Source organism: Vulpes lagopus, chromosome 16 (assembly GCF_018345385.1).
Source record: "Vulpes lagopus strain Blue_001 chromosome 16, ASM1834538v1, whole genome shotgun sequence".
In the NCBI taxonomy this organism is placed as follows: domain Eukaryota; kingdom Metazoa; phylum Chordata; class Mammalia; order Carnivora; family Canidae; genus Vulpes; species Vulpes lagopus.
In genome coordinates this window covers 29,078,808-29,092,221 of record NC_054839.1, presented here as the reverse complement: position 1 = coordinate 29,092,221, position 13,414 = coordinate 29,078,808, and the positions used below count along the sequence as shown (strand labels likewise).

At 32.1% G+C, this 13,414-nt stretch overlaps 1 protein-coding gene across 15 annotated transcripts in view; it reads right to left on the bottom strand.

Annotated features, from left to right (window-relative positions):
- Positions 1-13,414, bottom strand: part of RBM26 (RNA binding motif protein 26) — an 84,601-nt gene that overhangs the window by 13,904 nt on the left and 57,283 nt on the right. For all 15 annotated transcript variants that reach the window (XM_041730996.1, XM_041730991.1, XM_041730985.1 and 12 more), the window contains 6 exons: positions 12,954-13,079; positions 12,539-12,613; positions 10,766-10,933; positions 9,203-9,307; positions 5,794-5,994; positions 3,060-3,146 (listed from right to left, as the gene is read on the bottom strand). In XM_041730996.1, the coding sequence (XP_041586930.1) occupies positions 3,060-3,146; positions 5,794-5,994; positions 9,203-9,307; positions 10,766-10,933; positions 12,539-12,613; positions 12,954-13,079 (762 nt within the window). The remainder of the gene's footprint in view (positions 1-3,059; positions 3,147-5,793; positions 5,995-9,202; positions 9,308-10,765; positions 10,934-12,538; positions 12,614-12,953; positions 13,080-13,414) is intronic.

Genomic DNA, 13,414 nt, shown 5'->3' with positions numbered 1-13,414 from the left:
TACCTTAATTAAAGCAGTGAGGAAAAGGACATGAAAAGAAAACTGATCAATGGAAGAGAAGGAGTCCTGAAGATGCCCCAATAAACATGGAGAATTTTTACATACTAAAGGTATTTCACCTAAGTTTGGAAAACTAACTTTTACTAAATGCAAGTAAGCTCTCTATTCACTCCTTATACCAAATAAAATTCATATGAATTTTCATAAAAATGTTTAAAACTAATGAGCCAATTTTCTAGTATTATAAAAATCCCCCACAATTCATTCAGAAAGAAAAAAAATCAATAGATTAGAATTCAGCAAGATAATAGGCAAAAGACATAAACAGCTTACAGAAACAAAGAGCATTTAAACAAATATGAAAATATTCAATTTCAACTGTAAGAGAAAAGTGTATTATAACTGAAATGAGTTGCTATTTTTACCAAAATAAAACTGATACCTTACTGTGGGCTTATGTGCTCATGTACTTTATATAAATAACCATTGTGCAGAGTACACAAGTGTGTGGGGAAAAGGCACTCTCATACATCTTTGGTGGGCAAGGAGATGTGGAGATGTGGTACAATCTATATGAGGAATGAAGGGGGCAATTTTAAGACTATACATCAAAAATTTAAATGCACATATCTGTTCATCCAGCAATAATGTATCAAGAATAGATCTTTTAGTTATATTCACATATATACAGAGAAATATGTACCAATAATATTTACTGCTGCACTGTAAAAGAATAAAAACAATTTAAAGTTCATCAACATGGCTGATTAAATTTGGTACATCCATACAGGGAAAATTTCTCACTTTTCAGTTATATATGAATGTCTCAAGTACCTTATCCGGTACTTTCACTTTGAAAAACTGTGCATCTATTGATTACAGAAAATAAACAGATATTCATTCATTCATTTAGGACAACAGTTCAGAAAATAAGAACAAAGAAATATTTGGAAATAAACATTAGAAAAGGTTGATAATTATCTGTTCTTGGGAAGGCCTATCATTTACCCTGAGTTTATAACCTATTACATCTTTGGTGTTAAAATTTTCTTTATTTATGGTGATGGTACAAAACATCTGTTTTGTATTTTTTAAACATTCTTCTTTGACAAAATAAAAAATTGGCACCTCTATGTCAAACACATTAATTGTTAAATTCCTAAATTTTAATATTCTCTGAAATCCAGAAGTTTGAAAACCACTGCTTTAGCTTATATCCTACTTGGAGAAGATAGGCTTCAACTTACTTTCCTATTCCTTTCTATAGTAGAAGGTTACAAAATTTAAAGAACTTTTTTTGGCTTGAGGAAATGTTTATGGGTTAACAACTTATGTAATTTAATTCCAAATGTTTATCATAGTAATGAGTAATTTTTCCTTTTAGCCTATTAACTCCAACTAAAATAGTATTTACTCTGAAAAGGTAATTCTTACTAGATCTGACTTAGTCACTTCTTCAACCTCCACATAATTCAGTGTTAAAGTGTTTGCCATACATTAATTCCTAATCTTTTGAAGTGACTGCTATTCAACTGGAAAACATATGCACTATATAAATATATACATCTGAGGTGGAAAAGCAACACCCAAAAAAGAGGGTATATATCAATAAATCTTCCAAGAGCAAAACTTCCAAAAATTACTTAAGAGGTAAAAGGTTTTTTTTTCCCTCAGCCACATAAACAAGAAGTTTTAATAAACTTTTAACCATTGGTACAATGACAACTATCTTTGTTTTAGTACTATTGAGTAGAAAACAGAACATTAAGAGACATACTCAAGCAACTGAAAATTGTCACTGAAGTCATCAATTAAAGGAAGCTTATTCTTAATTTATAGTCAACAATAACTTTGAGAGAAAACTTGATCAAAGATCTATTTTTTAATATATCATATAGCAGATATACATACAAGTTTATAAGAAAGTTTTAAACTCTCATCAATAATTCCTTTTACTCTCAAAAAAGATCTTTAAATGAAAGATTATCCAAAACTAGATTTAAGAAAACAAAACTCTAGGATCAGGAACTCCTATTCCATAAAACTATCCACCTCCTACCTCACGAATCTTGACACTAGTTATTACAAGGCACTAGCTGAACACTTTACTGAGACTTTTCAGACCCACAGTCTTATACTGGTTACAATGCCCCAAGAGCAACTCCTACCAGATTAGTTAGGTCCCCAGTAAGGTATCATTGTGTTGTCAGGAAGTATTCACTACAAAGAGGATCAATCAACTTAGAAAGTTTTTTAAATTTTTAGACCACAATCAGCTTAAAACTTCTAAAAAGCATACCACTCTTCCATTCACACTACATTAACTATTTGGAACTCTTAACTGCATTTTTCCAAGGACATGATGGTACAGCTATTTTTCTACAAGCCTGAAGAACACACAGGGTTAAAAAACATTCCTATGAACCTCCCACAAGTCATACTCATTTTCCTTTTTTTAATCTTTTAAATCCAGATGAAAGACAATTCAAAATACAGAGTTTAAGACAACTATACCAAAAAAACCCTAAAAGCTACAGCAATATATCATGCCTTGGGCAGAAAGTTGTAGAGGCTTAGCTGGGGATTTGCTGAGCTAGGAATATGCTAGAGTTCAGCAGACTGGGACTAGGAAGGAGCAGATGAGGAATGGTTTAGAAGACCTGCCATTAGGATTATATCTCAGCTTCCACCTTATCTCTCATCACTTATTCTGCCAAAAGAGAATTTGTTCTGGGACAGCTGAGAAAAAGGGTAATGGAAAGTGGGGTGGCCCTATCCCCTGTGAAAGAGAAAAGGAGAACTGCTGGTGTCTCAAGGCAATATAACTTAATATTCAACTTGGTGACTATCTATTCTAATTATATCATGTTATAAATAGAATTGCCTAACTGCTTTAGGACATCTTTGTGGTCATGAATTACTTCATACGATCTGTCTACTGTCAAAGTGTAGTTAGTTGTTTAGTAATTAAAAAAAAAATTTCCTTAAGACTTAAAAGCAATATTGATAAAACATTTAAATCTGAATTTTCAATAAATTAGATTATTTCTAATACTTACTGCTTCAGCTTCTGCTCTTGTCTTGAATGTAATTACTGCATGAAGTGAAGAGTCATCAATCTGACAATCTTCAATTTCACCATATTGCTTTAAATTAAAAAGAAGTATTTCCTCCAAATAAATATTTTGAAACATCCAAAATCCTAATGGCTTTTAAAATACCAATAAATGTAACCCAGAATATATAACAATTCATGGTGGTTAACAGAAAAAAAAAAAAAGAGTAATTCACTTTAGCACTTGATATTATAAGATAAAGAGTGGTCCTATTTACAATTCTACACTTTTTAGAATTAGGGAAACTTATATTTGAATGAACTGTTCTTTAAATAAATGAAACAATGGTCAAGACCAGGCTTCCTTATTGCCCTTCCTTCATTATTCCAATCCCAGAGTATGCTAAATTCTTTTTTAAAACAGAATATTTAACCCTCAGAATATTCTATGAGTTTCTGTGTCATTCCCAATTTAAAAATGGTGCAAAAAAAGATTTCAGAGGATTTAAATAATTTTCCCAAAGTAATTAAGTTAAATAGCAGGAGAATCTAGGTCTTTTAAGTTTAATATCTGAACTGACTCTGGCTTTCACTTACTACATACTCCTCTATACCACACACCCTTTACAAAACCTAAATACATTAAATTATGCTTGCTTTTGGTTTCTTGGATTTTATTTTTTCTGTATGTAGAAGCATTTTTCTATAAACCACAACCTTTATCATATAAAATTCTAATCCTTTACAGGTCATTGATAATACTTCTATCTTACCCCAAACCAAAATAACTATAATCTCATTAAATACACACACACACACACACACACACCAAAAATTTCTGTAAAGACAACGTACTCTAGCATCAATCAGATCCCTTCAGCTCTGTCACTTACTAGGTGCGTGAACTTAAACAAGTTACTTAATCTCTTCCTGCTGCTGCTTCTTCACCTCTAAAGTGGGCATAATAAAGGAACCCACCTCAGAGTTGTTGCAATAATTCATAATATAATGAATTACATAGGCACTCAGAATAATACCTGCCACAAAATAAATGCTCTATAACTTTTAGCTATAATTGTATTATCAACACTACTACTGGTCCCAGGGGATAAATTAAAGAAAGCATTTCTGTTCATCACAATTTGTAACAGTCAATGGTCCTGTAATAATATAGTTTTTTTCCTCTTGTCACATGTTCAAATCTCGGTTTGAGACAGAGAACTAAAGTTTAAGCCTGCATTCTTCTTTTTTTTTTTTTTTTTTAAGCCTGCATTCTTCTTAAATGTTCATTACCACTACTAATTTTGAAAGGAGTTCAAATCTCTCTAGATGCATGAAAGAATCTCCATTTAGAGGCTCTGGCTATTTATAAAACCAAAACCATCCTAGTCTCACTAAAATACATTCATAACAAACTCACCTTGTTTATTTGGATTATTTTGGCATATTCTTTGCTAGTTTCCTTAGCTGTACAACTACACGCAAAACGATTATCTGAATCTCCTTTCCTTTGTAAAGGGGTAGGGGGAGCTGGGGTGGAGAACAGTCAAGAACTGGGCTAGATTATCACTAAGATCCCTTCTAGTTCTGATTCCTTTCTTTCTCCATTTGAAACCATCAAGCATAGGACTTTCCAGATTCCTCATCCTTAAATATTAACCATTTTAGTTATTTCTTAAATCTCTATATATAAACCATATCTTTCAATAATTCCCTATATCCTGACAAAACATAGTTTTACCTTTGTGACTTGTTAACAGCCTAGAATGCTTGTCATTTAAATATGAATTTCCAAAAGAATCAATCATTTGTGTATTATCTATAAGCTTACTGATCCTTCAAGATCTAAGCTACAGTTTTTCTACTTATGAAATTCTCTTCCACTATTCTTTTTCCATCATATGCTTGTGTGAAAGATACTTTTCTACTACTGAAGTACTTACAGTTCTTAATAAATTTAGCTTGATTGTGTTATAACTTATGTTTGTAGTTTAACTACTTTGTGTTAAAACAATATATATAAAATCCTTGAAGGTAAAGAAGTAGTTATTTCCTTCATATCTCCAGAGCAATTACTATATAGCCTTGGCAAGACTGATGTTTAGTAACTAACCTTTGGGATACCACTAAGAATCACAACGTTTAAGCTGAAAAGGTCTTCGGACAAGTATAATTTCCACTCTGCGTATGTTCCCAATGGATCCCAGGAGTCCAAGTTAAATAACGGGTTAGCCAGGACTAGAACCTCATTCTCCTTTCTTATAGGTCAGTCTATATTAGTCTGACTCCCTTTAATTGTAGCTTGCCATTGAGTAAAGGCAACTTCAAGATCATATTTCAAAATTTTGTCTTGTTTCATTCCTAAGGTCTGCTAGATCAAGAATACATTAACAAATAAAATTCCATCTTAATTTAAACAATGTGGATGACCTAAGCAATGTGCTAAATTTTCTCTTAAAAGTATGTATCAAATGAAACTATAGGACATACCCCTCTGAAATAGCAAAATTTAAATCATTCATTTACAATATTGAAGGCCTACTAAGTGTTAAGAATAGTAACATTTATTAAACAAAAAATTTTTTTAAATAACTAGCCAAAGATAATTATAGATTAATCAAACCCTTTTATCAGATTAATGGGTTTAAATTACTCATATTTTCATGACTTCTCCTTTAATTTCCATTATCCCCAACAATGATCATCAGAACTTGTTTTGTTGGACACTAAGGAAGTACCGCAAAATGAGGAAGAAGATCTTCTCTATCACTCTCTGTAAATGCAGAAATCTCCAATGCCCTGGGACGATGATCCACCACAGCATGGCCAGGCACACCTCGACCTCGACCTCGACCCCTGCCTCGGCCATGAGCTGCACCTCGACCTCTTGAGTGAATTCCTCTACCCCGACCAGATGAAAGAATCCCTCGTTTTGCAGCCTTGAAGAGATCAGACACACAAGTTAAATGTTACAATTTCTAATACAAGCCACGTGTTATAATACGTTGTCAGATTAGTCAAACTTTTATACAACTTGACATCATATTCAAATACTGGCCTAACAAAGGATCTTATAATTTAAGTTAGGGTTTTAGTTTTTAAAGTAAAAGCAAATTTAGGTAGCTAATGAAATGAGAAAACAAAATAACAGTAATTTTTTAAAAGATTTATTTATTTATTTATTCATGAGAGAGAGAGAGAGAGAGAGAGAGAGAATGGCAGAGACACAGGAGGAGGGAGAAGCAGGCTCCATGCCGGGAGCCCAATGCGGGACTCGATCTCGGGACTCCAGGATCGCGCCCTGGGCCAAAGGCAGGCACCAAACCGCTGAGCCACCCAGGGATCCCCAATAACAGTAATTTAAACAATGTTATGAAATTATTAAATGTGCCTTTTTCTAAGTTCCTACTTTCCAAGATATCAGACTGACTGTATCATAAAAAGACCATCAATTCTTGATTTACAAATAATAGTGTTAAAATGTCACTTCGGCAGTTTAATACTTATAAATATACAATAAATTAATTTTTCCACTTACGACTTGCAAATAGTCTCTCTTTGTTTGCCTGTTGACTTCAGTAGATATAATCTCAAATTCATTATTTTAGTCATGTATACAATCATTTTACAACCAATGTAGCATAATAACATATTCCACAGCACTGTTTTATATGAATAGTACATCATTCCTTCATTGCACAGTTATTTACTAGCAAGCACTTCCTATTTGCAACTCCTTACCTTCCTGACACTCAAATCCTAGATGGGTAAGAGACATTTAGCAACCAAGTTATTTAACTGTATCAATGAGAAGTAACTCAAAAAGTAAGGAAATGCTTTAAAGACCTGAACAGAACATTAAGGATTGGAAATGAGTAAGATACTAGAAAGTTCCATGAGGATATTTTTCACTTAATTCTCTACTTAACTCCCAGCACTTACAATGGCAGCTGACAAACTAAATATTTAAGTATTTAGTATGTATTCAATGAATCAAAGAAACAAAGAACAAGCAAAGTAAGAGTGAGGGGTAGGGGCTGCAGCATGAATAAGGAATCAAGGCTAATAGAAACACAGTACTTCCAAGAGTAGAGGAAATCTAGGGCAGCTGGACCAGATGGGATAAAGAAATGAATGAAGCTAGAGAGATAGAAAGAACCAGATCATGAAAAATTTTAAGGAACCCAATTAAGGATTTTAATTTTTATCCCAAGAGCCATGAAAATCAGTTAAAACATTTCAAACACAGAAGTAGAGTAATGCAATCAAATCAGTATTTAAAATGTTATTCTGGTTAGTTTTAAGAACAGAGTAGAAGATGAGAATCAGATGGGAAACCAGTTAGGATACTAAAATAGCTCCAACTAAAGATGGAAGCTTTGTCTACAGTGGTGGTAACATAGAGAAGTAAAGATATTTAAGATCTATGTGGAAGTAATATGTATAAAACTAACTGGATATGAATGTTGAAGGAAAGGGAGGAATCAATGAAGATTCACAGATTTCTGCTTTGAGTAACTGTGTAGATGGAATTTAGGGTCAAAGCAAATTTCAATTTCAAACAGGTTGAGTCTGAGAATGTGAGATATCCAAGTAGAAATGTCAAGCAGGCACCACTGACAAAAGCTCTTCAAATATAAATATTTGTTTTATCTCAAGACAGTTCATCTTAACATTAGTTAAAATAATAACCTAAAACCCAAATAATAAACTTCATAGGTTAAGGATTAGCATATACAGAGCAGCATATACAGCAGTATGCTCTGAGTTAACACTGTCCTAAAATGTTCCCTGCAAAAGGGCGTCAGTCCATGGACAAATAAATTGAGCAGTACCGAATATGTCTATTTAGGGATTCACAAAACACAAACCCCTAAAGAAACCCTATGGCAAAAAGTATGTTTAATACAACCTTTCCCATATTTATTTGGCCTCACAAGCTTTTTGCACTAATATCTGTTAACAAAAAACGTAACTGGTGTGGCCAATGACACACACTGGGAAATACTGCATTACTACATATACCAACAGTACTACAAAATCATGATAGAGAAACAAAACATGGGCTAATAAAGAATATTGGTAGAACTATTTATTTACTAAAGTCTGAGCCAAAATTTTTAAAATGATAACTTGTTTTTTAAAGTGTCAACACAGGCAAGTAATCTCTAGAGTAAATAAAACACAAATTCTATATTAATATAAAAGAAATTGGTCTTTTTCAGAACCTATTATCTTGGCCAGGACACACAGGCATCCCTATCAAGTTTCCAGAGAATGCAAAATATATGCTGGTTTAGACACCATTCTATGATTTTCTATGACAGACAAGATAGAGCCTTACGACAAGCACAGTGGCTGCTAAATGTTAATTAAGTCTTTAATACTTAGATTACAGGACCAAATTCAGATTTGTCATACATTAGAAAAAAAAATTATTAGGGTGCTAACAAATCTGGGGAAAAAAAGTGTAATTCTTAGATGAAGGCAAAAGTAATAATCTAAAATGTAAAAACTTTTAATCGTGGCATCACTGATAAATGTAGACAAGTACCAACTACATTAATGACATTAAAGTCTCTGTATTTCAAAATGCAATCATGATTTTTAAATATCTTTTTGCTAAATGTTACAAATGCTTATTGAAATAATTTCACCAGATTTTTCTTATATGATCATATAGCTAAATTACAAGTGCTTTATTTTCTTTTATAAACGTCCACAGCACCATCTATAGGCAAAACTTAAGGAAGCATGTTTTTAATATAGTTCTCCACTATAGTCTGATCCTTATAGCAACTCTAATATATGTAATATGCCTATTTATGCACAGAATATCTCTGTAAGAATACCTGAAAAGGCCTTAATAGATTTTGATCCCAGAGAGAAGGAGAGACTAAAATTAGAAAAGGAACTAAACTCATGAGAAGTAAAAGGACTTGGGCGTATAGACAGAACTGCTGCCACCTTTCATTAAATAAAAGATTTACTCTACTGGTTCTAAAAAATTTGCTAACTTCTATATTTCCACTATGTCAGACACTATCAACAATTATGGACTAGAATGAGGGGGATATACTTTCAAATTGACCACCATGACTACATCTGCTTGTCTTTAGAATATTGCATTGTTGTAGTGAAACATACTTCCAGCTGTAATTCTGTATACTTTCTCCTAAGTTCAGTGACTTCTTCTCCAGCCTGCATCTTCTTATATAAATCCAGTTCCGTGTCAAGCAATTCTTTCTGCATCTAGAAAATGGTAATTAATAATTTAAGTGACAATAATATCACGCATTTATAAACTTTTTTTTTTTTTTAAACAAAGAACTTTTACATATTCCCTTTTAATCCATACGTTCCTTCTCTATCTCCAGTCCTACCACCCTACTTCAAGCCATCAATCACTTCTGGTCTACACTACTCCCATAGCTTCCTAACTTGTTCCTACTTCCACTCATTTCCCTATAATTGGTTGTCCACACAGAAGCCAGAGTGGGATTTCTATGGACTGATATCAAGCAATTTTCAGGAAATAACTGTGAAAAGAAAAAAAGAGAAAAAAAAAAACCCCAAGGGGTTAATGAGCAATATAAAAGAACAGTTTTTTGTAGGAAAGAATACATACACACACACCAAGAGGGAAGGACAATTGGGGATGGTGTGACAGGGATCAAAGAGAAAAGATCTTCTATATACACACCTTTTTATGTAATTTACTTTTGAATCATGTTAATGTTTTATTTATTCAAAAAATAAAATTAAGTCAGCAAGAATGAAAGGGAGGGGAATCTGAAACTGACTACAAATCCATCTAACAATTGGTGACATAACCACAAAAAGGGAAAAAAAAGTAGTTCCCAGGCCATAGTTCTGACTCTATACCCTTAGTTGAATATGTTGTAACCTTAGAAAGAATAGAAATAAATTCTGAATCTTTTACTTAGTTGTCAGAAGTGGTATTATTGAAGCAATTCTAGAACTATGTGGAATGTATTAAATAACTGTGCAAATGAGTATTGCATTGATGTTAGTGGGAAACAAGTTGTCATTATCGGAACAGGAGATAAGATATGGAGTAAGAGAAGGAAAAGAAGTATCCTGTGGTACTGGAAAGAATCAGAAATATCAATATAAACTCATGATTTTATACATATACACACATACAATACCAAGTATAAATATTGTATAACTGTAGATTTTTAAAAATCACTTACTACTACATGAAATTATTTTCCTCACTTATTCATATCCAATGGATTGATCTATCTGAATTTTTCCCCTTTCAATCAATTCTATAGAATGCTGTCAGAATGTTACTTCTGTTTATTAACCTTTATAATATGAACTCTTTTTTTTATAATATGAACTCTTTATAAAATAAAGCTCAATCTCTTCATTCAAGTATTCATCAAGCATTCAAGTACCTGTATCACTTTGTCTTCAAGCTAGCTTTTCAAGATTATCCATAACTATTCTCCTAATTACTAACTTTCCAATTATAATCTAAAGGATTTAAGAAATTAGTAGTTTGTTGTGTGTATATATACATATATACTATTAATTAATAAAAGAGGGAAAAAATGTTAGCATATATTAGTCCAATATTAAGCAAAGAATGTTACCTAAAAGGAAAACAATCATGAACAGTATAGCATTTTAATGTTTTTTAGTAAATAGTATAATGAGTAACAACACAAAGTGAAATACCTGAGTCTTGGTTTTTATACTTTTTGGAAGACAACGTCCAGGAGAAGCAGCTTTGACCTCATCTTTTAATTTGGTAATATTTTTTGTCAAAACCTCTAAAGTTTTCATTATTTCTGCTTTATCTTCAGACTTCATTGCTTTGTTTTTCTCCAGTTTTGAAATTAACATCTGCCAAATTTTTAAAAAGAGAAAACTTAAGATACTTTTTCCTTATATTATTCACAAGGCAAACACAGCAAAATAAGTATAAAGATAAATAACAGTTTTAGTTTACATATTCACAGCAAGGCTTACAACTACTTAAGATAACAAAGTTACAGATTTGGTGGTGCTATCTCAAGTCTTAATCTTAGCATATTGAGAAGAATTACACAATGCCACTGGTCTCTCAAAACATAAGTTCAAAGCACACAACCATAAGAAATTCAACCTGACCACCAAAAAAGTTGTCAATTTGAAGTAATATCAATAATTTTACTTTTCAATCCATTTTTGGGTATTTCTGCCTCTAAGTACTGCCACTCCAAACATAGTCTACAAACCAGAAAGAGAGGAAGTTTTATGGTTCCCTTCACATAATGACATCTTAAAAAATTAATTACTTTCTTTGTAATACAGAATATTACAGGGAATACCAACTGGCTTGCCTAAGAATGATATCCCCAAAATGGACAGGAAACAAAAGATAAACAAGGTAATATGGTGTGAAAGATAGCACGTATTACAGGTATGCTGATTCAAGGTGGTTTCAGTTTTTGTGTAAAATACTGTAATTTCTCCTATAAAGGATATCCAATTTTAAATTAAAATCTTTAAGCGAAAATGTAGAAGTTTCTGTATTTTTCATTATTTTGAAATGTCATAATCTTTATTACTAGACATAATCAAAAACTGACACTATATGTCACAGAGTAACAGTGTACAAAAGAAATACTGCAAACTACATAAATAATTTTACATTTTCTAGCAGTCACATTAAAAAGATTAAAAAAAAAAACCCCAAACCAGTAAACTAATACTGTATTTTTTTTCAAGATTTTATTTATTTATTCATGAGAGACACAGAGAGAGAGAGGCAGAGACATAGGCAGAGGGAGAAGCAGGATCCTCCACAAGGAGCCTGATGTGGGACTTGATTTCAGATCCCAGGATCAGGATGGGACTCAAGCCGAAGGCAGACGCCCAACTGCTGAGCCACCCAGGCGTCCCACTAATACTGTATTGAACTCAGTATATCCAAAATTCTGTACTTCAACAAAAATTGAGATGTTTTACTTTTTCCCTTCATATTATGTCTGAAATCTGGTATGCATTTTATGGTATCCATAGAGCACATGACAATTTGGACTAAACATATTTCAAGTATTCAAAAGTTGGATGAAGCCATTAGCTACCATACTGGATAACACAAAACTAGAGGATCCCAAGCCAATTAAAGAAAGATACATATTTCAACATTAAGAAAAAGGTTCCAACCATCTGCTGACAAACTACTGTGCAACAACATATCTGGATAAACCTTCTTATTTTCACTTCAAGTTGACCACTCTAGTTCTTTAAACCACTCCAATCTTCAGTTCACCATTTAATGTATGTTCTTCATCCTCAATACATTAATCAACTGATAGATATCTTATGACTGATAAATATTTCAGTTTACCCTTCTCAATTACATAAAATATATTTCTTAGGACTAGCTAGTGTGAAATTAAATTTACTCAAAATTATAACACCCATAAATATATTTTGCCAAATCCAACTTTAACATTGTACCTTCTGTGTTTCAATGTGCTTTTCTAAAATTTCTTGTTTCCTTTTCCTTACATCTTGCTGAAGTTTCAGTGCTTCCTACAGAAAGATATCAAAAATATCATTAGAATATTTACTGTTTATTTTTCTATTAAACATACATTCCAGAGGAAAGAAATGGTAGTAGATGCAGAAGCCTAGCAACAATTAAATGTAAAGTTTTGCTTTGTAAAAAATATGTATTAAGTTTCAAAGATCAATAAAGAGACGCTTTCATCCCCCTCAAAATTAATATTTACTGCTATGCTATGAAAAATAAAAGTTTAGTGGCAGTCAACATACACTTTTTAGTTCTATTTTGTGACAAGTCTTGAAAAACCACATACATACAGAAAAGCTTTCCTACATGCACATTTTATAAACTACTAGCTGTATTTACCTGTTTTTTTTTCTGTGCTTCATTATTGTCAACTGCAGAGGTGGAAACAAGTAAGGTTTTCTGTGCAGCCTTCAAAGCAGCTGGATTATACACTGTTTTAGTTAGGCCAGTAGATGTAGACAACACCTACCAATACAAATTCAATTTCTTAAAAAATGTATTAAGCATTCATGATTGCCTTTCTTTTCTATAATATTCAATTTAAAATACCTTTGTCAAAATTCAGTACATTTAAATAAATGTGTTATATATATATATATATATATACATATATATACACATATATATAAAACTAAATCATACTTAGTGATTTGAAAGGAAGAGTATGACTGAAGCATAAACTATAAAATAAAAAAATTTAAATTAACAGCACATACTTATAGAAAAAAACATAAAAACTTGAAATCAGGAAAAAATATTGACATTACTGTATCACTGAGAAAATATTAATTGCTAAAAAC